The 24894-nt window shown below is 41.3% G+C and overlaps 1 protein-coding gene and 2 long non-coding RNA genes across 3 annotated transcripts; all 3 read right to left on the bottom strand.

Annotated features, from left to right (window-relative positions):
- Window positions 1-2636: 2636 nt before the first annotated feature.
- Window positions 2637-4662, bottom strand: LOC142105234 (uncharacterized). Its single transcript, XR_012679689.1, has 3 exons — window positions 4552-4662; window positions 3487-3687; window positions 2637-2759 (listed from the first exon to the last, which is right to left on the bottom strand). It is a non-coding gene; the product is annotated as an uncharacterized LOC142105234 (long non-coding RNA).
- A 2379-nt stretch (window positions 4663-7041) lies between these two features.
- On the bottom strand, window positions 7042-8409 carry LOC142105218 (uncharacterized). Its single transcript, XM_075189506.1, has 2 exons — window positions 7621-8409; window positions 7042-7342 (listed from the first exon to the last, which is right to left on the bottom strand). The coding sequence occupies exons 1-2, from the start codon at window positions 8330-8332 to the stop codon at window positions 7326-7328; spliced, it is 729 nt and encodes a 242-aa protein (XP_075045607.1). The 5' UTR covers window positions 8333-8409; the 3' UTR covers window positions 7042-7325.
- Window positions 8410-18405: 9996 nt separating this feature from the next.
- LOC142105207 (uncharacterized) lies at window positions 18406-19667 on the bottom strand. Its single transcript, XR_012679688.1, has 3 exons — window positions 19623-19667; window positions 18713-18858; window positions 18406-18568 (listed from the first exon to the last, which is right to left on the bottom strand). It is a non-coding gene; the product is annotated as an uncharacterized LOC142105207 (long non-coding RNA).
- Window positions 19668-24894: the final 5227 nt, after the last annotated feature.

Below are 24894 nucleotides of genomic sequence, written 5' to 3'. Positions count from 1 at the left end.
TGCTTAAGGGTATAGGCTGTTCCTGCGGTACCAAATGACACAATGTTACCTACAGACAGACCCACTTTCATCCAAAACCCTGTGTGAAAAAGGTCCTGGTACTTTCCCTTTGTCTTTGAGGCACTTTTAATTTCCCTTTTTCCTCGGTAGTGATGCATAAGACTTGTTTCCTCAGTAATCAAGATTTCCAGCTCCTCATGTGGTATCAATATCGTTTGTGCAGTAAGCTTACCTAATGTACATATTCCTGTGTATCCAAAAGGCAACCATTTATATGCCTTCTTCCCACATATGTTATAAACATCTTCTGGCAGTTGATAAGGCCAGGTACCAGTAAGTGTGAACATTATAGCAGAGAGGTTATGATTACCTGTTGGAAGGCAGGTTTCTACTCCTTCCTTACTGGTATACTCCCCCTTCATACCTTGTTTCTGCCAGTGCTCTAAACACATTTGTGTTTTGTTACCTGGTGTTCTGAATCTTATAGCTGTGAGGCGATTGCTATCCTTCCCGACTCTTGTGTATATCATCTTTGCTTTTCTACAGTCAGTATTACCTGCTGACGTATTAGCCACAACCAGTGTCAAATTAACAGTGGGATCATTGTTTCTATTTAAAAACCAAATATTCATGTTAACCTTCCCCTTTACCGTGGCACTTACTCGAAAACACACATCAGGGGGGTGATATAATTGGCTTATTGAAACATAATGCGGCTCAGTAAGGTAATGACTTATCTGGGAAACGTTATATACCCATTGATGTGGAAGCTGTAGCATCTCTTGGAAAGTTAAAGGAACAACTACCCATGAGTACAACCGTGACGCAGGTGGGCTTTGTGTACATATCCAGCATGAACTATTGCTAACAATCTGACCAATAAGGTTATGCATTTGCAAAAAAATGTTTTCAGACTTTCCCTGTTTGTTATTGCATATGTTTTCACACTCCTCTTGTTTCTGTGCTTCATAGGGGCACAGACAGTTTTGTACATCATCACCTGTTTCATCAGTCTCAAAAAAGGGGAGTGTCCTGACTGCCCTGTGCAAGGTGTCTGAACCCTTTGTATGTTCCCATGCTAAAGATGCTGCATATATTGCAAGAACTATACCTATTGTCATTAAATATGGTCCTATCATTATTGCCCATGCAGGTTTTTTACATGTCAAAGCAATGTTTTTACACATTTTTATACTTCGGAACCGGACTTCCCTTGTGCAAAAATCTTGCAATGGGATGTGTGAATCCAGGTGTTTTTCCCCTCAAGTTTTGCTGATGTGGGAGTTGTCAATAGGACTTGATAAGGACCCTCGTATCTGGGGTCAAGACTTGTCCTGACGTGCTTTCTCACGACCACCAGTCCCCAGGCTGCAGGTTGTGAGTTCCTGTATCAAAATTAGGGTCTGGAATGGAAGAAAACACTTGACCATGTATTTTAGTTTGTTGTTTTTGCAACAGGGTTACATAATTCAACAAGTCACCATGTGAATGCTGTAGCTGCTGAGGAAAATAGCAGCCTGTCCTGTGTGCTGTGCCAAACAGAATCTCATACGGTGTGAGCCCTATGTCCTTTCTAGGTGTATTTCTTACTGAGTGCAGGGCCATGGGTAGGCATGAAATCCATGGCAGGCCTGTTTCAGAGTACCATTAAGGCGCTCCACACATCCCGAACTTTGGGGTCTGTAAGGGGTGTGGAGGGCAGATATGATTCCCATGTCTTTTAACAGTTCCTGGAATGCTTGCCCTGTAAAGTGTGTCCCTCTGTCACTTTCAATGACCTCTGGTACCCCATATCTGCAGATTACCTCACTCATAATTTTCTTGGCTACAGTTTTAGCATTTGCTGTCCTGCATGCCCAAGCCTCTGGCCAACGACTGAAGAGGTCGACACACACGAGTACATACTCGAATCCTGAGCATTTGGGAGGCTGTATAAAGTCTATCTGTATCCTCTGAAAGGAATACTGTGTCTGGGGTGTGCTTTTCCATGGAGTTGGGACAGACTTCCCCGGGTTATTCTTTGCACAGATTAGGCATCCTGCTAGTAATACCTGTGCTGCTTGGGCGAAACCTGGTGCTATCCATAACCTGTTAGTGAGTGCAACCATTGCATCTTTTCCCAGGTGCACTTTCCCATGCGCTATATTAGCCATAATGGGATAAAGGGCTTTTGGTAGACACAAACACTGACCTTTACACCCCTCCCCTTGTACTTCTGATGCTCCATGTTTTGCTCAAGTCTTTTTCTCATTCTCTGTTGCTTGCTTCTGCATAATTTGGAGTGTGGTACGGTCAATCTTAGGGTCAGGAGTCACCATGTAAATAGACTCTCCTTGGGGTACTGGGCCTATGGCGGCATCTCGTGCGGCCTGGTCTACCAGTCTATTTCCCTCAGCTTCAGGGGTAGTGTCTCTGGTGTGTGCTTTCACCTTCATTACTGACAATTTGGAGGGCTGCTGGAATGCTGTGAACAGTGCCCTGATGTGTTCTGCATGCTTGACTGGTTTGCCTGCTGAACCCATTTGCAGCCAATACACGGAACAAAGCAGAGTGGTGTTTCCACATTATTCAAAACAAATAACTCTGCCTTATGGTAAAAGAACATGGCTAAATAGAACAGGAGGAGTGTAACCTGATGCTTACCCTAATACAACGCCAAGCTCTTTCACATGGACTCTTGTGTGTCCCCGCAGGTACTCAGACAACATTTTACTTTTAAAATACAACTCCTGTAATTTGTCCTCTAAATGCATCACACACTAATCAAGTAAAGAAAAATAGATTATATTAGGATTAGATTAAAAAAAATATAAGGCATTCCATATTTGGTTTACGGAATGGACAAGGTTAATAAATTTACACAAACACAAACTGGATAACTTAAATGTTTAAATAAAAAATGTATGGCATTACTACTGCTGAAGACTAAATACTTAGAAGTCATCAGTAAACACACACATTTCTTCTGGTGGGCAGTAGTACACTCATAACAAATTAGAAAATGTAGATTCCGCCAGTTATGGAGATGTTGCATAGAGAACTTATCAATGACAACTATGACATTTGCTTTAAAGCTTGTTGTATTGAACATTGTAGAAAAGGAAGACGAGTCGCATTAATTTTAATGTCCAAGGACAGGCCCATTGGAGCTCTGCATTAACTCCTCCTGCGAGCATTTCTGGGTATTATGGTACATATAACATTGGTTATTTTTGTTTACACCTCTATGAGGCGAGGGTAAAAATAAGCAACATTTTAGTACCATAACATCCCGTTACGTTTTGGCACACCAGGCTCCAATGGGACTTCACACAGAATTGAATCAGCCCATAGGTCTGCAGAGAGTCCAAAGCAAAAGCAACAGCATTTGCCAGAGGTCAATGATCATCATCATCATCATACCCTGAGAGTACAATAGAAAATCACAGTGCACAAAAGACTCAATTGTTACTGTATTAACTTATAAAGGTACTTAATGAAACTTACAAATACAGGTGGTGTTTTGAGCTTATACAGTTGTGAAATGGACTGCAGCAAACTGCACACTTGACTAGATACCAAGACATCAGTGCCAAGCTTCAAGTTGTCCACAGTAGTCTTCTGGCTGCTGACCACTTGGACGCTCCACTTATCAGTGTCTGCCACAATACACACGGCTTCTGCTAAGGGCTTGTCCATGACAGGGTGCTAGGAAAAGGCAATAGGGAGACAGTTACCACTTGCTGCCCAACCTGTGTCTGACAATTCTATTCCTACTCTTGTGCACAAGTTGTAAAACCTTCAAGCTATGCTCTAATTCACACGGACACAATAATTTCATGCACAGCAAATGGTAATTTCAAGTCAATTAATCATTTAATAAAAGTAGTCCAATGCGGGGGTTCAGACAGTATTTAGACTTTCTTTTGGGCACTGAAGATTACAAGTAACATTATGGGCCTCATCGAGAGTTAGGGGCATATTCTGCTAAAGGATGCAAAGGGCTGCACTACAACATGTCCTAATTTTAAATCTGCTCTGTCTGAGCATGGTTAAATTTGCCCCCTTTCCCCCACCGAAGCACATTTAGATCTACAGAAAACAATAAGGATAACAATAATCAAAGAGGAATATAATTAAGAGGGATGTAAGTAAGCTCAGATCTCATGTTGGCGTTACATAAGAGTGTAAGTGCTTCGGACAAATATCACACTTTACAAAAATTCAACTGGGACACCAAAAAACAAATAAAAACACATTAAAAGGAGCAGCCTCAATGTGAGTGATTCCTGCACCAACACATCACATGATCTTTCTGGCATTACACAGCTTTCCCTTTATATCCTGAAAGTTATAATTATTTTTGCTACATGTTTAGTTACAAGGTGAATGGTAAATGCTATGCAGGTGTGCCCATTATAAAATATTTAGCATCTTTGTTTTAGCATATGAAGTAATGGACTGGAGAAAAGTAATTGGTTAGAAGACAATGAGAAAAACCGTCCAACTCCCAGAAAGCACAATGCCCCAGCATCCATGGGCGATGTCCCATGGCTGTGTGTATAAACGTACATGGGTAGAGTGTGCCAGGCTGGCCATCAGGCATTGCTTCAGCTTCTCTGCACTGCCAATCCCATGGAGCACCATATCCGGCATGTATGTGGAACAGTAACCACCAAACAGAGACCTTCTAAAATGTTTTATATTTGTGCTGCTGATGACCTCAGATCTAAGAAATAAAAAAAAACAAGAGCGTCTCAGTTTAGATTCAAGAAATTGACACAGCATGTAAATATGTGGGACCAAAAAATATATACAGTTCTTTGTATTGTTGTAAGGCCCCTACATTTCATACTGAAGCATTACAATATAGGAACTCATGTTCTACATAGTGTGTGACTTGTGCTAATTGCATATTTACTGTCATTGCACAAGGGATTTTATTTATATTCAATTGTATGAACCAGTATAGCCAGTTTATCTATGTATGGCACAGTACACTGTTACTACACTTTAAAGAACACTGCCAGGCCTATTAATAATGCTATGGCACAATACAATGTGAGTGGAGACTTTGAAAAATAAATTCAAGGCCGATGACTTCTGTTGAAGCACTGAACACTGGCAACTATTTGGGGGTGAGCTATGGCACAGTGTTTTGGGCGAAAGTATATGAAAATCATATTGTGACCTGTGAGGTGCTAAAAATTTACTGGAAATGACTGAAAATTAGTGTTATTGAGATTAATAATAATGTAGGTACAAAATAATAGCTAAATTATGTGACTGTAGCCCAAAAAGTGGCATTTTGTCAAAAAACAGCAAACCAAAACCAAAACCCGAAGGTAATCCAGATCCAAAACCAAAATACGGGGGTCAGTGAGCATCTCTACTTCAATGTTGTCTGGTGAGAGCGCTCAAATTCATCCAAATGTAACCATTACTTATGTGACACTACAAGCCTGCATATAAAATAGTTTAGTCTCCATGCTTAGTAATCATGGTTATAGTGCTGAACAGAGTGGATGCTTAACATGCAAATAGAGTACAAAAGCAATACTAACCTTTTGGTGCCTGGGGTAGTCTTCCTGGGGGCTATATTTACAGGGGGGGTATATCTACAGGGGGGCTATATCTACAGGGGGCTATATTTATAGGGGGCTATATCTACAGGGGGCTATATCTACAGGGGGCTAGAAGGTGGAGGGAGAGGGTGATGGAATTTCCTGGGAAAGAGTGGGGGGATTCGAGGCTGAGGGCAAGGAGCAGGGGGTGGTGGGTTTCGGGGAAGTCGGTGAAGTGGGCGAGGAGGAAGAAGAGATTTAATTTTAGTTTTAGGGGGACGGGGAGACAGGGGAGGATGGGGACAGTTGTAGGTAGGGGGGATTTTAGTTGCATGATTTTAGGGGGAAGGGGTGGATGGGGACGCATGGGGACAGGTGGAGGAGGTCTGGGAAGAAATTTCTGAAAGCGCCAGCATGTTCCAGCATGTGAAGCAATCGGGGGAAGTGGGGGGCCAGGTGGACAGGGCTGTGGGAATTTCAGGCGGCTATTGTATAGGGGAAGAGGGGGGAGCAGGAGGTGAGGAGGGCGGGGTTTGGGCAGGGGTGGCAGGAGGGTGGGGTTTGGGCAGGGGGCAGGAGGGGAGCGTTTCTTTATGAGTGAGATGTAGTCAGTCCTCTTTCATTTTGTTTATCAGCAGAACTGGGTAATGATATTATAATCACACAGTATACAGAGCTACTGCTGATGTCCTCATAATCACACAGTATACAGAGCTACTTTTTTTAAACTAACCGTGACCGTGTCAGGGGGCTATATGTACAGGGGGCTATATCTACAGGGGGAGGGTGATGGAAGTTCCAGGGAAAGAGTGAGGGGATTCGAGGCTGAGGGCAAGGAGCAGGGGGTGGTGGTTTCGGGGAAGTCGGTGAAGTGGGCGAGGAGGAAGAAGAGATTTAATTTTAGTTTTAGGGGGACGGGATACAGGGGAGGATGGGGACGCATGGGGACAGTTGGAGGTAGAGGAGGAGGTCTGGGAAGGTGCTTGCGAAAACGCCAACATGTACCAGTATGTGGAGGATTCTGGAAATGCAGGGGGCCAGATGGACGGGGCTGTGGATATTTCAGGGGGCTATTGTATAGGTGAAGAGGGGGGAGTAGGAGGTGAGGAGGGCGGTGTTTGGGCAGGGGGGCAGAAGGGGGTGTTTCTGGAGGAGTGGTCTGTAGTCAGTAGTCATCTTCGTTTTGTTCATCAGCAGAACTGGGTAATGACCTCATAATCACACAGTATACAGAGCTACACAGGTTTTTCTAAACAAGCATTGTGGGTGATTGAGGTTTTGGTGTTGATATAAAGCCACCTAAACTAAAATAAAATCATATTGACATAGAACTTCCTCAAAATTGATTGTGGTAAAGTTCATAAGGAGACAACCTATCCTATAAATTGCCATCTGTTACTGGCATTACAATGTATGTAGAAGTCAATTTTAAAAAAACATTCTTACCTTCAATCTTTAGGGATGTCTTCATGTTTTCCATGTTCTTGAAATTTGTATAAACTTGATAGTCGGTCGCATTCTAAAAAAAAGGGAAAAGTGCATGTGAAACCTGTATTTGTTTTTTAAAAAAAACAATTATTACTTTTAAAACAAGGAAGGATCAGTATGGACTTCTATATAAATCATGTATATATCATCGTCCATTGGTCACATCATACCCCTTCCATAACGGGAAAAAAACAGGTGAAATAACAACAGGAAAACATACTAAACTGAAACAAACTCACCGAGTAAATAATTCTGGTGTTCTTTCCTGCTGTGGTTCCAAACGGTCTTCAAATTTTACAGTCTCCTGGGGTCTAATGAAAAAAGTTGAAAAACCTTTTTTAGAAATAAACAATTTATATGGATCATATATATATATATATATATATATATATATATATATATATATATATATATATATATATATATATATATATATGTGCCAATACATTACATTTACATGCATACAACCTATAGATAGAGAGATAGATAAAGACAGAAAAAAAACTTTTCAAGTAACGATGTATGATTTAAAGGGGTTGATGTTATCTATGACATATATATGTTTTCGGGTAATGAGGCTCACTCTCACCCTTCTTCCTCTTCTGACAAGGGGTTGATGATTTCCTCTTCTGGCTCTTCCACAAACAATCTTCTCCTTGCTGACTCAGGTCTTCTTCCACCACGGGGGTGTTCAGTCCCGATGACGTCCTCGGCTGTGGTGTTGGAGGAACAAGTCCAGAAATATTCCAATCGGGTAAAGGGAGTGAACCATTACCCTGGCCTCGCCGGACCCTCAGCTCTTCACTAATATTCATAAGATGCATTGTCATCATTTGCAGATGCATTCTCTGTTGCTGTTGTTGCATATGCATCTGTGCCATGGATTGATTCAGTTGATAATGGAGCGTTGCATTCTGCTCCATTGCGACTGCCATTCGCGCTTGAAAGGTGTTGTTCAAGTGCAGAGATTCTGAAATGTCGACTTGGACTGTGACCAGTCGCTCCAATAACGAATTGGTGGCATTACGGGAGCTTCGTACCTCTTCCACAACAGACATCAAATGGTCTACTGAATCACCAATTCTCTGAACTCTCTCTTCCATATTTCGGCGAGATGTTTCCTGCCTTCCTTCCATCTGTCTAGCAAAGTTTGTGATGGAATGAAATCGAGTGCTTTCTGCTGGCAGACCGTGCACCAGTTGTGGTGGAAGACTGGTGCCTGTGGAGGGTACCCTTGCTTGAGATGGACCTTCCCGTGTTGTGGATGGAACTTGAAGGTTGGGGATGGCTTCCTGGAGCATCTCAAATCTTGTTGCAGCATCTTCGTGGACCTAAGTCTCAGCAGGAGAAAATGACAATGAATCACTGTCATGTTCAATTGGCTCTGTAAAGAGAAAAATGTTAGAAATAAATTAATTATCATGCAATGAAATAATATTTACAATTTTCAAAAAGTCATTAGCATGTATTTAGTACAACAATTATAAAAAGAATTGTATATTCACTGATTTCTGAGACAACAGCAGATGCTATTTCTTCCATGGCATCAGGCAAATGAGACGTGGTAAGTGGTGAAACCACATGTTCTGGTGATGATGGTGGATTCTAAAACAAAGAAAAAAATAATTTGTCACAAAGATAATATATTTGTGATCACTGTATATCTAATATATATCTGTCTACATCAATCTATCTATATTTATATGGATAGATTACAAAATATATGTATATATATGGATAGCTAGATATGTATCCACAGTTTTTAACATAATTATACCTTCTGGGCTATCAGCAATCGTCGTTGATGTTCCCCGTTCTGCTGTCATTTCTTCAACGTGTCGGGTTTCTGTAAATAATAATAAAGTACAAAAGAGTATTTACATATCATTTTCAATATATATAAATATATATTCAATAGTGATATAAGCAATAAACAAAAGTGCTCACAACAGTATTGTATAGATATATTGTGCTAAAAGAGTCCACTAAAACACCTCTTCCATGTATGGCGGCAGCCTTCCTTAGAAATGGTTGGTAAGTCCAAGATAAATATGGTAAATAAGGTACAGGATTAGGCGCACCGTGGTGTGATATTCGGATAACTAACCAAAGTTCACTGAACTTAATATACACACACTTTAAAGAAACAAAAATGGACAGAGTATAGAAAACATATTTCAAACACTAAACGAAAAAAGCTTCAGTGAAACCATTTCCTTGATGGACATGGTCAACAGGCTCCGAAACGTCTTCCTCAGTCACTCTTCGCCTCTTGTGAGCTATAAAATAATTTCGAGTATGAAATAGGGATAAAGATAGAGAGTGACAGACAGGGAGAGTGTGGGAGGGAAAGGGAGGGAGAGGGAGCTAGAGTGAGAGAGAAAGACGGAGAGTGAGAGAGAAGGAGGGAGAAAGAGGGAGAGAGAGAGGGGGATATGTGTGTATTTTGTTGTAATGGAAATAGAAATACCTTTTTGACTCAGTTCAACACTTTGGGCAGGAACAGTAGACTTGGTTAAACGCCTTTATATGTTCTGTAATAAAAAATTAGTCAAATAAGCTTTGGACATTTCATGTGCCGTATCTTATCCATTCAAACAAGTACTTTAAAAGTTATAACTGTATTTGAAGACGTTTGCGCTACTTCAACTGCGACTTGACTTTCCAAAAGCGATGTCACACTTATTGCAAATGTTATTTTTAACATAAATACATTTTACTTTCGCACATTTGTGTACAGTTAATACAAAATTTACATACATTACAGCAAGCACGATAAATATTCAAATAAACTTTACATCAGCAGAATATGACTCTAGATATTCATATGTATTGTATCCAATAATAATAAGAACAGGTGGAACATAAATTTTAGTTTTCTCTAGAGAAATCCAATGCACTAGCTATCTCTCTCTCTCGCTGACAATTGAATATGTATATAGGATAGTGATTTACATATATATTCAATTATATATATATATATATATATATATATATATATATATATATATATATATTAGTTTTGGGTGTGTGTGTTTAAAACTTTTTGTTACAACTAGACAAATATCTGTTACGCTATTATAAAGTAGTAAACAATTATGTGAATACTATTGCATTATGAAAAAAATGTAAAGCGTTAGCTGACTGTAATGTGTACTGTAAAGTATGTAATCTATGGATAATGCTGTCAGGATCTGCCTGCAAGCCCCTTGCAGTACATACTGCTTTGCTTGGCAGCCTCCTGCCTTTTGTCTTTATTAGTGTGTATTTGCAGCAGTACCTCTGATCACCAGAGGTGCTGCTATCTTGCCCTTCATGTTTGCATTAGGGGTTAACACTTTCTCCTATTATCCCATGCACCTGGGTGTGTTTTCTTTTCCCTTATATATACCTGTTCCTCCCAGCAGTCATTGCTGGTTATTGTTGTCCCATCCTGTTGTCACATCCTGAGGTTATTCTCTGTGGTCACTTCCTCCTGTTTGTGCTCCTGGATTTATGCTGCTGGAGATCTATTTCAACATACAACCTGCTGACCTGTTCCTTATGTGCACCTGGGACTTTCTGTGCATTTCCCTGTGCATGCTGCCTGGAATATTTCCTCACCTCCCATTTACCTGCAACTGCTGTATATCTGGTAAATTCTGCAAGCTATTATGTCATCAACTGTTCATACTCTCCAGCAATAAACATTGTTTGTTTTTTCACCTATCCATGGCTCCTTAGCTGTATTTCTACATTGATCCGTGACAAATGCATACATGCATGTGTGTATATTCTTTTAGATCATACCTTCTCCTTCTACACTCCTCTGGCCCTTGTGTCCTCGAGAAGAACCCAAATCTAAAATACATTAAAAAAACAACATTAGTAAATCTTTAACTAATATTTTACCAATGAGAGTAAAAAGAGAAAAATTGTTCTGTTTAAATTAGTTTGGACATTTACCTCCAGATTTGGATTTTCTCTTCCGGGGTACTGCTTCCCTTGCATCTCTTCTGCTTCGTGCTGGATCTTCTTCTGCAGGTTTGTACAACAAGTTTTTAGAAATCATAATAAAAAGTTATTCAGATCACTATTTTTATAGACTATTAAACATACCTGGTGGCTGGAAAGTGGATTGTTCTAGGGTGTCCACTGTCCCTTCCACTCCTTCCACAAGATCAGCACTCAGAATTTGACGCATCTTCTCCTCCCAAACTTTAAATTTGATGCGCAGTGGCTTGCCACCACCGGTGCCCCTGGAATGTCTTGCAACAGTTGCCATCTTTGTCTTACTGGTCCGCTTGCAGTCCCGAAAGCGCTTCTGGCAAACTTCTACTGTTCGGACTAGAAGTCCAACTGCTGACACCTCAGAGGCAATCCGGGTCCAAATCTTGGACTTATGCTTGAAGGAGGTCTTCTGAGATTGGGCACCCTTCAGCATTTCGTAGTGCCGCAGTACCCCAGCAACAAGGACATCATTCTCATCCTCTGTGAAGCACCTGGAGCGCGATACAGCTGTTCCTTCATCGTCATCTGAATCACTTTCTGTATGTTGCTGCGGGGTACTTGTTGAGGATTGAACGCTGCTCACAAACTGCTGTCTTCTTCTTTCTTCTCAACGCTGCTCACGGTTCTCTCTCCATTCCTCACCACTACTCAGATTTTCCTCTTGGCTTTCCTGTGGAAAACGAGAATCCCTACATTCCCTAGACATGGCTGCTCTATAAAATTAAAGTTTTATTCAAACATGTAACTAGCTTTACAAAATACACTTCGGTAATTATATGCTTCTTTTTTTTTTATATAAATCACTATCCTATATTAATATATTAGACTGCAGGTTAAACTATACTATTAAGTAATATGAAATATAGTGATATACTACAATAGTACTAAATACTAACCTACACTACACACTATTGTACAATTTAGAACACCTAGGTTAATAAATACTTTTAACCTATATGCAAATAAGATACAGGCCAAATCTAACGACAGGCTAATAAACATTAGAGATGCTAACTGAAACCTATGTTTTGGTTTTGGATCTGGATTACCGTTGTGTTTTGATTTTGGTTTTGCCAAACTGCCCTTGCGTGTTTTGGTTTTCGTTTTGTTTTGCAATTTGTTAAAAAAAGTAAATTTTTTACAAGTACCTCCAAATTAGACATTGGGTACATTCTCATCCCTCATTCCCTCTGGTCTTAAAACCGGCTCCCCCTGGTATTATGTTGTCTCTCTCTCCCACTTCTCATGCGGGAGGCATCTTGGTTTGGTACCGACTCTTGATGGTTCCTGTGGACAGCAGAGATCTCTCAGTGCAGGGGATTTGGGAGAAAGAACTAAATATAGATATTTCACTAGAGGTCTGGTCGAAAATCAATCAGAATATATACAAAATGTCAAAGTGTATTAATCATTCAGAAATGCTTATTAAAATGATTCACAGGGTGTATCTCACGCCAGACAAACTGCATAAAATCTGGTCGTCAGAAACTAAGTACTGTTGGAGAAATTGTGGGGAAGTTGGTACGCTCATACACATTTTTTGGAACTGCCCTAAGCTACAACCTCTTTGGGTTGAAATTTTCCATCTAATTACTCAGGTCACCAAGGATGATTTATCCCCATGTCCGGCTATGGCACTTTTACACCTATATCCCTCTCATCTTCAGCGTCATAATCACTATGTGGCTGGGCACATACTCATATCAGCCAGAGCCGCAATAGCTCAAAGCTGGAAATCCCCCTTGGTTCCATCTTTTACCAAAATCATCAGCAAAGTACAACACAGCTATGAGATGGAAACCATAGGCTTTAACTTTTCCTCAAGAGCTTCCTCGCCCCTGGTTAAATGGTTCACATGGTACGAATTCTTTTCAAAGTATAGACCTGTGTCTGCCACCTAAATCTTCCATGCTGTATACCCCTCTGGAGGGTAGATGTCCCGCTCTCAAAATGTGCCTTTACGGTTGATTGGGGTTAATACGGCCAGTCTCCGACCCCTGCCCCCCTGTCTGTCTCCCTCCTCCTCCCCATTGAAGTCCTTGTCTTATGTGTACTTGAATGTTTCCTGTGTTATTGTGTTTTGTTACTTTTTTGATGGTTTATGTGCAGTTCTGACTGATTTATTGGATCTACATTATACATTATGCACTGTACTCTGTGGTAACTGCTATGTTTGTTACATATTCTTTTACTAAAAACTTAATAAAAGCCTTTTGAGTAAAAAAAGTACATTTTTTTGGCCTAAAATAACATAATTTAGGTATTATTTTGTACCTACATTATTAATAACCTCACTAACACTAATTCCCAGTCATTTCCATTCAATTTTGACCACTTCCTAGGTCACAATATGATTTTCATATACTTTCAAAGAAAAATTGCTGCAGTTCTTGCCAGTGATAAAAAAAAAGGCCATTGTCATGCCTGGGCATAAGATAAAAAATCCACGTCTTAAGTGTGAAATTATTTGTGCACAAATTCTGACAACAGTTGTCTAGCCATTTGTAGTGTTTTTAAAGCCACACTCAGTAGAGGTAAAAATAACAACAAGCAGTCCAGCATCAACTGCCTCCCTTTTTTCATCTACATCCCAGCACCTGCAATCTACCCCCCCCCCCCCCAACACCTTCATCACCAATATCCCCAGAACCAATAATTTACAGTTAAACAATCCTTTGCAAGAGGAAGCAAGTATGAAATCTGTCACCCAGCCGCAAAGCGGATCACAAAGGACTATGCTAGTATTAGACCAGCGTCCAATGTCCATTATTAATGCAGCTAGTTTTAGACAGTTACTTGAGGTCTTCTGTCCCTATTACCAAATTTCATCACAACACCATTTTACTAGAAAAGCTATTCCTCACCTCTACCAGAAAGTTCATAAAAATGTAATTATTGGGCTACAAAATGCCATTCTACCCACTACACATAACCACAGATATGTGGGCAAGCGGAACTGGTCAAAGTAAAGATTATATGACTGTGACAGCCCACTGGGTTGGTGATTCGCCTTTACCAGCAGGGACAGCAGCAGCATGTACCCAAGTACGTCACATTTTTCAGAAGTAGGCTACTCTGTGTATCAGCAGCTTCACTAAGAGGCATACAGCTGACAATCTGTTCCAAAAACTAAGGGATGTCATTGAAAGATGGCTAATCCTGTTTGGACTCTCCTGAGGATATGTCATTTCTGATTACGACCCCAATATTGTTCAAGCATTACAGCGAGGTTGAATTCCATCACATTTCCTGTTTTGCACACACAACTTGGTGTTACAGAACTTTTAAAAAATGACATGCAGGAGATGCTGTTTGTGTCTGGAAAAATTTAGGGTCAATTCTGTTTTCTGCAACAGCATGTAGGAGAATACAGCAGCTGCAAGAAGACTAGCATTTGAGGGGAATGTACTTTAGTCCAGTGAAGTAGTCACCTGTGAAGAGAGTGCAGACACGGTTAGCTTGAGTCAAGTGATTGCCTTAATAATACATTTTGATAAGGAGCTACAGAAATTTAACGTGTGAAATAAAACAAAGTAAATGTGCTAACTATATTTTAATTGTAGATGAAATACCTAATTTGCTTCACAAGGATCCAAGAGCTACCAACATCTTGTTTGGACGTCTTCTCCTTCAGTTTCTCTGGCAACTGCTTGTTGTACAAAAAATTGCTTTCCCAAGACACCCAGTGGTGATGCAGATGATTCCGCACAACATTTTGATATTTGCTCTGCTGTAAAAGAATTGCCCAAAAATCATGACAGCTCTTCCCTAAAATGAACTACTAATTCCATTTGGAAGGCCATTATTGGCAATCACATCATAGTTCACAGACTTCTATGATGGTGAGATGAATTAGTATTGCTTGAGGAAGATTAGCACTGAACCCTGCCACCTCTCCTGTTTCTGAGTTAGCTATGGTACAATAAAATGTAACTGCAGATTTAGACCAAGACTGTCAGCCCTATTATTTCTATTTCAGCAATTACAATTAGCAATGGAGCTCTTCTCTTTGGGTGTTACCTATATATAACGCAGTAGAATTTGCCTGCAAATTCTATAGACAAGCCTGCTTGTCTTCCTCTTCATCAATGACTCTGAGCAATTGAGCACTCGTCTTTGGGTGTATATTACACCCAAACCTTATTAGTGCAAATTAGGAAAAATACAGTTTAATCCCTGCTAGGCCCTGCATCATCCTTTGCATGTTAATAGTAGGATTGGTTGGAGTTATGGGCAAGGTCACACATTTTTATGTCAAATCCTTCAAACCAGCCCAGATGTCAAACTGTTGTGGTCTGCCACCTGCGTCATCCCTGCTTGTGTTTGGAAAGTGCAAATTGGTGACAGAACCTCAGGTGCCAGAACTGCTGCCACTGGTGCAGGACTTACACAATCAACCGCAACCTCATCAGTGCCCTCGTCGGCTACCCAAATCTCCCCCCTCATCCTCTTCTAATTCCAAAGTGTCATCCTCACTTGGTGTATCACCGGCTACACTCGGGCTGTTCAGACACACATCATCAGAACTGCTGAAAGGGCCCTTCTTTATGGGTACATTATCAGAATGCTCATGATTAGACATACCACTGGTGGATGGACTCTCCACAGGGATTGGTGTCATTTCTGATTCTGAGCATACATTATCCTCTAATGCCTTACTGTTTTCTTGCAGCTTGGTTTTGATGCGTAACAGTAGTTGTGCACCACTTTTAGACTCCAAATTACTTGGTCTTGCTTGCTCACGAGTGACCGTACAAGAAGAAGGCTTGGTAACATTTTTGGTTCTGCCACTAATAGAGAAAGGGGAAGGCCTCATTCTTTCTTTGCCACTGCGTGTGTAGAATGGCATGTTGGCAATTATTATTTTTTCGGCACTCAACTTTTCCTCAGTTACACTTCTTTTTCGCTTCAACACAGTAATTTTTTTTTTCTGTGTGTTTTTTTCCCTGATTTAAAAAGACTATGTACTTTTACATCGCCTTTACCAGATGACGTACTGGGAATATGGGACACCCCAAAGCACTTGTAGTGCAATTTTTTTTATAAATACTGCTGACAAATATCACTTTTGACAGCCAGAAAAATTATTGTTTCACACTGGGGAATATGGGATCCCAGTACTGATAGCACTAGAGTTCTCATTTTTTTCTTTCACCAAATATATATATTTTTTTTATGTCTGATATATAGTTTTCTTCAATATAAGAGACATTTGCCCATAGACTTACATCAGGAGCTGTGGCTCAACTGATATATGCACTCTTCTGGTAACACAGCATAGTGGGTTTGATTCCCCATCCGAGCTAAGCTCAATGTGATATATAAATATTTTGGGTTATAAATCATTTTTTATTTATGAGAACAGCTTTTGGTTTTGTAACTGTAGTGTGAAAATGGAGATGTCTGACTGATGACTTCCAACACACCTCTGTCTCTTTAAATACCGACGGGAAGACACTCGAGGCTTCCAACTGAGAGGAGGATCAGTCTCTAGGTCTCTGTACTCAACCAGGACACTGGGGAAGTGTACGAGTGTCTGGAGGATAGCTGCCAGCTCCGAAATAGGCTGATCACTTACGTTATACACAAGAACTGGTGCTGCCGATATAACTGTGACAGTCTCAGAGAGCAGCTGATCCTGATATGTACCCGAATCGCTGGTCACTCAGATGCAATTGATCGGGGACTGCAGGAATATCAGCTAGGTGTCCTCCTGTCAGATCTGCTCCTGGAGTCACTCCCAGCAGAGGGACCATTTACTAAACCGCAGTATTCTGTCATTAACGGTCTGTCAGAGTGTGAGTTTATTAATACAAACAGCTACATTGGCCGGGGATGGTTGCAGATGAAGACCAATGTCTGCCGGAGCCTATAGAACATAAAATTCCATAGACTTCTCTTATCATAGGATCAGAGAGGGGCCCTGGAGGACACAATTCTCAGTGATATGAAAATGGCGACACAGGAATCAACTGCCCGTACTTTCTTATACTTCTGTACCCAGTACCGTATCTGCTTCATAAGGCAACATCCCCATTCCTATCCCAGGTACTGATCGCTGTTCTGTAGGATCAGCGCAGCACAAAGCACTATTAAATCTCCCGCCCCAACTAAGCTCAGTGCAGTGAATAAATTAACTGACGTCACTGAGGGGCGGGAGGTTTAAAACGGGCTCTTACACAGCCGCTCTGGCACCGCTCCAAGGGATTAAACTATGAATAAGAGCGGTGCCAGGGCTAAAAATGCTAGTGTGTGTGTGTGTGTGTTATTATTATTTTCTGAAATTTCACATGCGGCACCTGTGGACAGTTCTCCATTCACATGCCAAATTTCAGTTTAATAGCTTTAATACATTTTAAGATGTAGACCCTCAAACACCATGCCCCCCCTCTCACAGATTCCCTATGGCAAAATGATGTTTTTTAGATGTAACCTTAATAATATAGGACATACTACACTGTTATTTTTTATGGGTTGTTCGTTTGAATTTTTGAATGGGGCAATGAACAAATTTCTCAGTGAAGTTAATGCAGAGTATTCTACAGATGTGAGGAAAGAAAAACAAATCCTTTATCCCACACAACATCTTCCTTGCTTACATACACCAAAATGGAATGACTTTAATGTTGCTTTTGTACAAGCAAAATATTTATTAGGGCACTGGGCCAAATTCACCATTACATCATGATCCACAAAAACATGGAGACATTAAAAACAAACATCTGCCTCTTCTCCCCTTCAGACATGAGGAACGCCTTCTGTTCAACTCTCTCATGAGGTTTACCAGCAGAGCCAATGTACACCACCGCAGGACGACGAAGATAGCTTCTGGCCAGCAGTTCCACAGATGGAGGCATAGTCGCTGTAAACATGACCATCTACACAAGGAGAAAAGGTGTAAAATAATTCTGTGCCAGCAGACAGTTTAAAAACAAATAATCAAAGATTTCTAAGATTTTCAGGTATATCTGAAGTTGCAATTAAAATTAACACTTACTTGTCTATACTTATGCTTCCCAGACTCAAAGTTTGCAATCATTTTCTCTGAGTCTTCCGCCTCATCTGTATCTGGCTTCTGATTGGTGACTGGCATGTGCTCCAAGATCTTCTGGACATCAGGCTCAAAACCCATGTCAATCATACGGTCAGCTTCATCCAGTACCACATAAGTGCAGCGACTTAAGACTAAGTATCGATTTTCTAGCACATCTATCAGAAGTCCAGGGGTAGCTATTACAATCTTTTGGAAAGAAAGGTAAATAATGTGAGATAATAAAAACCTGTAATAGCATTTCACAAAACCTTGTCCAATCACTGAATGGAAGTAGAAATATCAGAGAAAGGTCAAATCACTATGCAATATATGGGAAAGTCTCACCTCACAGCCCATTCGCAGTCGGAAACCTTGGTCCTCATGAGGGATACCTCCAATAACAGACACAGTTCGTGGTTTTCCAAACTTGATTGTTTCCTCCTCAATCTGTTGAGCCAACTCTCTTGTTGGAGCCAGAATAATAGCATAAGGTCCCTGGTCAAACTCTTCAATCCTACAATCAACAATGTAAAAGGTAAGTTTCACAATTTTGCCCCCTCTGAAGCAAATTATGGAAAAGTTTAAGTTTGGTAGCATCACAATGAGTTATCTCCTCCATTAGGCAGATCATTTGCAGAATAATAAAGGTTTCTCTGACCTGTCAATCTTTGGCAGAGTTGTGATCCAGACCAGCAGAGGGATGAGGAAGGCGGCAGTTTTACCACTGCCAGTCTCGGCCACACCAATGATGTCACGATTATGCAGACCGATGGGAATGGCTTGTCTTTGAATAGGTGTTGGTTCCTGTAGAAGTAAAAATGCAACATGAGGTTCAGAAACTAAAAAAGGTCTCCACTCTCTAATTCACACGACAAACTAAGTGGGAGTTACTCAATCAGCAACCGGAACACAGCTGAATATAGCTATAGAAATGGAGAACACACACTAATGTCTCTGTCCAGCACATAAAATAAACATACAATCCAGAATCTAATGGGGGAGACTCAGGTTACATGACGCAAATCAGCAGAATTTATTTCTTCAGCAAACACACGTTGCCACATCTGCATCATGTAGCAGCCTCTGCTATTACAGTCACTCTTATAACATATATGCTGTGTTAGATATTGTAACTTTAGAGTAGGTCACTTTAACAATACTTCTAGAAATGTAAGTTAGATGCTGGGCGCTTGAGAATTACACTAACATCTCTAACTTCAATATTAGACTATGCTCCTGTACACAAACAATTTGATTTTTTTTTATTATCTGTCACCAAGGCACTTCATGTAATCAATCACGGTTCACCAGAATAATTTACTCTACTGATAATATCTCCAAGCACAGTCACCACTCTAAGGGGTTAATTTATCAAGCTGCGGGTTTCAAAAAGTGGAAATGTTGCCTACAGCAACCAATGAGATTCTAGCTGTCATTTTGTAAAGTGTACTAAATAAATGAAAACTAGAATGTAATTGGTTGCTATAGGCAATGAATGACAACTTTTCAATCCCGCATTTTGATAAATTTACCCCTAGTAATCCTTCTAATCTTAATCTAATACACACCTTGTATCCACACTTGTCAATAACTTCCAGGATATGGGGTGGCAGAGAGGAATCAATCCAGGAGCGAATGGGGTTGGGAATTTTACCACCCTTGGTGGTAATGCGGTAATCCTCCCTAAAGACTGGCGAGTCTCTGTCTGTCATTTCATCTGGGGGCTATATGTACAGGGGCTATATGTATAGGGGGCTATATGTACAGGGGGCTATATGTACAGGGGGCTATATGTATAGGGGGCTATATGTACAGGGGGCTCTATCTACAGGGGGGCTCTATCTACAGGGGGGCTCTATCTACAGGGGGGCTATATTTACAGGGGGGCTATATTTACAGGGGGCTATATTTACAGGGGGGCTCTATCTACAGGGGGGCTCTATCTACAGGGGGGCTCTATCTACAAGGGGGGTATATTTACAGGGGGGGCTCTATCTACAGTGGGGTATATGTACACAGGGGGCTATTTTGGGGGCTAGGAGGTGGAGGGGGAGGGGGAGGGCGATGGACATTCCAGGGAAAGAGTGGGGGGAATCGAGTCTGAGGGCAAGGAGCAGGGGGTGGTGGTTTTCGGGAAAGTCGGGGAGGTATGCGAGGAGGAAGAAGGGATTTAATTTTAGGGGGACGGGGAGACAGGGGAGGATGGGGACACAAGGGGACAGTTGTAGGTGGGGGGGGGGATTTAAATGGCATGATTTTAGGGGGAGGGGGAGGATGGGGACGCATGGGGACAGGTGGAGGAGGTCTGGGATATAATTTCAAGAAGCGCCAGCATGTGCTCGAATCGGGGGAAGCGGGGGGCCAGGTGGACGGGGTTGTGGGAATTTATGGGGGCTATCGCATAGGGGAAAAGGGGGGAGCAGGAGGTGAGGGCGGGGTTTGGGCAGGGGGGCAGGAGGGTGGGGTTTGGGCAGGGGGGCAGGAGGAGGGAGGTATTTCCTAAGGAGGGGTCTGAAGTTAGTACTAGTCGTCATTACGTTCGTCACTGGATCTGGGTAATGATATTATAATCACGGTATATATCACTACTGTTGCAGCTGGGTAATGACATCATAATCACACAGTATACAGAGCTACTGCTGATGTCCTCATAATCACACAGTATACAGAGCTACTTTTTTGAAAAAGTAACTTTATTTGTATAAAGGTACAAACAACACCATACATTACATTCAAGTGCACGCAGTACACCAAGAAACATAATCATTCATACATTTTAGTATAATACAAGACATGAAGTACAAGATATGACATCCTACAAGGTATAAAGTGGAAACACATAGGTTAAAAGTAAAAATAAATGTAAACAAATGAATGTATATATTTGGGTAGAAAATGTACTAGAAACTGAAGAGATGACGTGTGCTTGGATGTCTCAGACACATTTAGGTAATATCTCTGGCTTCCTCGGTGAACAAAGGTTTCGTTTTCTTAATACCACTCTATGGGGCATATTCAATTGTTAGCGAGTTGTTTTTTTAGAGCGTGTTAAGTCCATTTTTTTTCTTTTCCATAATTTTCGAGCGCGTAAACTTTACCCGCAACTCTTTTTTTTTTTTAAAGAAACGGTCCTCTCGCGCCTTAGTCGTTTGTCCATTAAAAGTATAGGGTGGTTAAGAACCCGCCGCGTTAAAAGGCGGGTGAAACAGGCAAATATGCCGTTTCATGTCGCACCTCCTTGGTCTGCTCTAAAAATAAAAAAGCTATTGAAGATAAAAAAAGTTATACAAGTTCATTACATTAAAATGAAAAAGGATTATTATTTCTTTAAAAATCCAGTCAAAATAAATAATAAAGTTTACACATTTCCCCTTTTCAAAATAACTTCAGTGGTTCAGTCCGTTTTTATTTCAAATTAACTGACACATTTTTTTTTTTTTTCAAAATCACTTGAGTGAACAGTGGTACAGGACAGACGGCGGTGCAGGACAGACGGCGGTGCAGGGCAGACGGCGGTGCAGGGCAGACGGCGGTGCAGGACAGACGGCGGTGGTGTAGGGCAGACGGCGGTGCAGGACAGACGGCGGTGCAGGACAGACGACGGTGGTGTAGGACAGACGGCGGTGCAGGACAGACGACGGTGGTGTAGGGCAGACGGTGGTGCAGGGCAGACGGCGGTGCAGGGCAGACGGCGGTGCAGGACAGACGACGGTGCAGGACAGACGGCGGTGCAGGACAGACGACGGTGGTGTAGGGCAGACGGTGGTGCAGGGCAGACGGCGGTGCAGGGCAGACGGTGGTGCAGGACAAACGGCGGTGCAGGACAGACGGCGGTGCAGGGCAGACGGTGGTGCAGGGCAGACGGCGGTGTAGGGCAGACGGCGGTGCAGGACAGACGGTGGTGCAGGACAGACGACGGTGGTGTAGGACAGACGGCGGTGCAGGACAGACGACGGTGGTGTAGGGCAGACGGTGGTGCAGGGCAGACGGCGGTGCAGGGCAGACGGCGGTGCAGGACAGACGGCGGTGCAGGGCAGACGGCGGTGCAGGACAGACGGCGGTGCAGGGCAGACGGCGGTGCAGGGCAGACGGTGGTGCAGGACAGACAGGCGGCGCAGGGAAGACGGTGGCACAGGGCACACGGCGGCGCAGGGCAGACAGTGGTGCAGGACAGCTTTGTGGAGAAATTACTGTTGGCTGAGTGATTTTTTTTTGTGCACACAACATTTTCCAGCATTTGACTGTAGTGTTTTCTGGTGGATTATCGAGGATTTCCTAAGGACACGTATCGTGTTGTTTGTCCTAAAAATTAGCAAAATTAACATATAAATTTATCACTTCCAGCCAAAGTAATATCATAGTAAAATAGTGCTTCTCACAGGCCCATTCTTCCCCTGCACAAACAGGCCTTCTCCCTACATTTTTTTACAAAAATAGTTAATAGTTTAGTTTTAAATTATCCCTTTTAATTATTGTCTCTTTTTCAATGGAGCCATTCCTGGACACAGTGTGGATGTACATGTATGCTGCATGTATGGAGGAGACTGCTTTGGATGCAATGTAAGGCGATGCAAATGTGGGAGTGTCTGGAGAGAATGTTGATGTATGTGGTGTGAATGTGAGTATGGAAGAGGGAGAGCCTGTGGGAGAGAATGGTGGACAGGCAATGGCAGCATAGTCAATTGCGGCAAGTAGGACTAGAATCCCCAGGCCACATCTGCACCGCAACAGGCGTTTGCTTGATGGATTGCCCAGGAAGGAGGTGAGAAGACTTTATCGCCTATCCTTTTCAGCAATTTACAATCTGTATGAGATTGTAAAAGAGGACCTAGAACCTCATTACCCTAGTAACCGAGCAGTCCCTGGACTTGCCAAACTGCTTGGTGCTTTGCATTTTCTGGCTTCAGGAACATTTCAGCCCACCTTGGCAGTTATTGCCGGGTTTTCCCAACCCACTCTTTCTAGGATCCTGTTCCAGGTCCTAAATGCCCTCAAAAAGCACACTGCAATTTTTATTAATTTCCCGCAGTCTGCCAATGAGTGGCATCTGCCAATGAGTGGCGTGAGGTCAAATCTGATTTTTATGCTTTGTCTCAAATGCCCAATGTACTGGGTGCAATTGATTGCACCCACATTGCCCTTATACCACCCCGCTGAATGGAAGAAAGTTTCCGTAATCAAAAACACTTCCATTCCATAAATGTTCAGATGGTTTGTTAAGCAACCCAAAAAATCACCAATGTTGTTGGTTTTCCAGGTTCATCCCATGACTCTTTCATCTTGCAACAGTCGTCCTTGTTCCAGAATTTCGAAGCAAGATCCTTTCCACATGGCTGGCTGCTTGGTAATTATTTTTTGGTTTGTTCGTTAAATGTTTATTCCAAGCTTAGTGGGAAAACCCCCCAAAAAGTTAAAGATGTGCCAGTGCTACTAAAAAGTGTAGTAGTTAATTTTTTTGTTTTCTTTTTTTTAGGGGACGCTGGATATGGGAACTGGTCCTGGTTGCTGACTCCATTAAGCAACCCTGTCTCTTCCGCAGAAAAAAGGTACCAAGCAGCACACATACGTACCAGGGGTGTTATTGAACAAACCTTTGGTGCACATAAAAGCTGGTTTCGCTGTTTAGACAGGTCCGGCGGTGTGCTTTTACATTCACCCTCTAAAGTTTGTGATATAATTATTGGTTGTTGTATTCTGCACAATATTTGTATTGCAAACCGATTGGAGGTTGATATAGATCCAGAGATTTCTTTGGATTTGGACCTACTGAGGTAGGACAGATGGAGGAGCTTGTGACTCATGTCCGTCAATCGAAGCTTTCTTTTCATGGAAGTATTTTTTATTTTTAATAAGGTACACGTTATATTTGTGTAGTTAAATAATAAAAATATGGCCTTGTCATACAATATACAGAAATTATGCCAAACTGTCTACTTGTCACCAAAGGAGGATATTCTCTACCATTTGTGATAATGGGTAAGAAAAGAAAAAAAAACATCCATGGTGAGTATAGTCTTTTTTTTTTTTGTTTACATTACAGTATTGTGTTAAATTGTTGTATTGCATTTATATGTAAGGGAGTGATGTGATTGGATTTGTCAATTGATAACCAAATTCTTTTGACAATATTGCTGACCCTTATTTTTTTAAGTAAATGATTACCTGAAAAATATATCTTAATTGTACGCTACTGACATAATTTTTCTTTTCTAAGATCTCCACCAAACAGATCAGCAGCATCATCTGTTTTTTTTGACTGTACATTAGTCTGCAGAGCGAAGCAGTGAGGTTTTTTTTTTTTAACAATATACAACCTAAAAGTAAACAATATGAAAATCTAATCATATTTCAGTTCCAATAAGTGAGCAGTGCAGTACCTCTATGAAGATTCTTCAAGTAAAGTGACCTTGCAGATGGAATTAACCTTTTATTTTAATTTATTTATTTATTTTTTTAGGTACACATATATCTAAATGGTTGAGTATAGTTTACAGGCCTATGTAATATTTTAATTAAACAGTCACTAGATATTACTAAAGATATATTGACCAAACTAAATTAGTACTACTTTAATGAAAATTTATTCATCCCAATACAGTCGGGTCCAAAAGTGTTATAAATGCACCAATCTTATGTGAAGTGTGTTAGACCACATTAGAATTATCACCCAAAATAGAACCCGAGTTGAGACAAATTATTATAAAAACTATATTACACCTATATGGTAAGTAAAATTGTTTACATCCCTACTTATTTTTGTTTTAACATCAAGACTTACCTCCTGATCAGAACGCTATTTAGTTATTTTTTGAAGTGCCCAACAAACACTTTCTTTGAATA

This window comes from Mixophyes fleayi, chromosome 1 (genome assembly GCF_038048845.1).
Source record: "Mixophyes fleayi isolate aMixFle1 chromosome 1, aMixFle1.hap1, whole genome shotgun sequence".
In the NCBI taxonomy this organism is placed as follows: Eukaryota; Metazoa; Chordata; class Amphibia; order Anura; family Limnodynastidae; genus Mixophyes; species Mixophyes fleayi.
The sequence above is the reverse complement of the archived record's forward strand: the minus strand, read 5'-3'. Positions and strand labels throughout refer to the sequence as shown.

Excerpts from the sequence above, each read along its gene's own strand:
- LOC142105218 (XM_075189506.1), bottom strand. The coding sequence starts at position 8,332 with ATGCTCCAGGAAGCCATCCCCAACCTTCAAGTTCCATCCACAACACGG.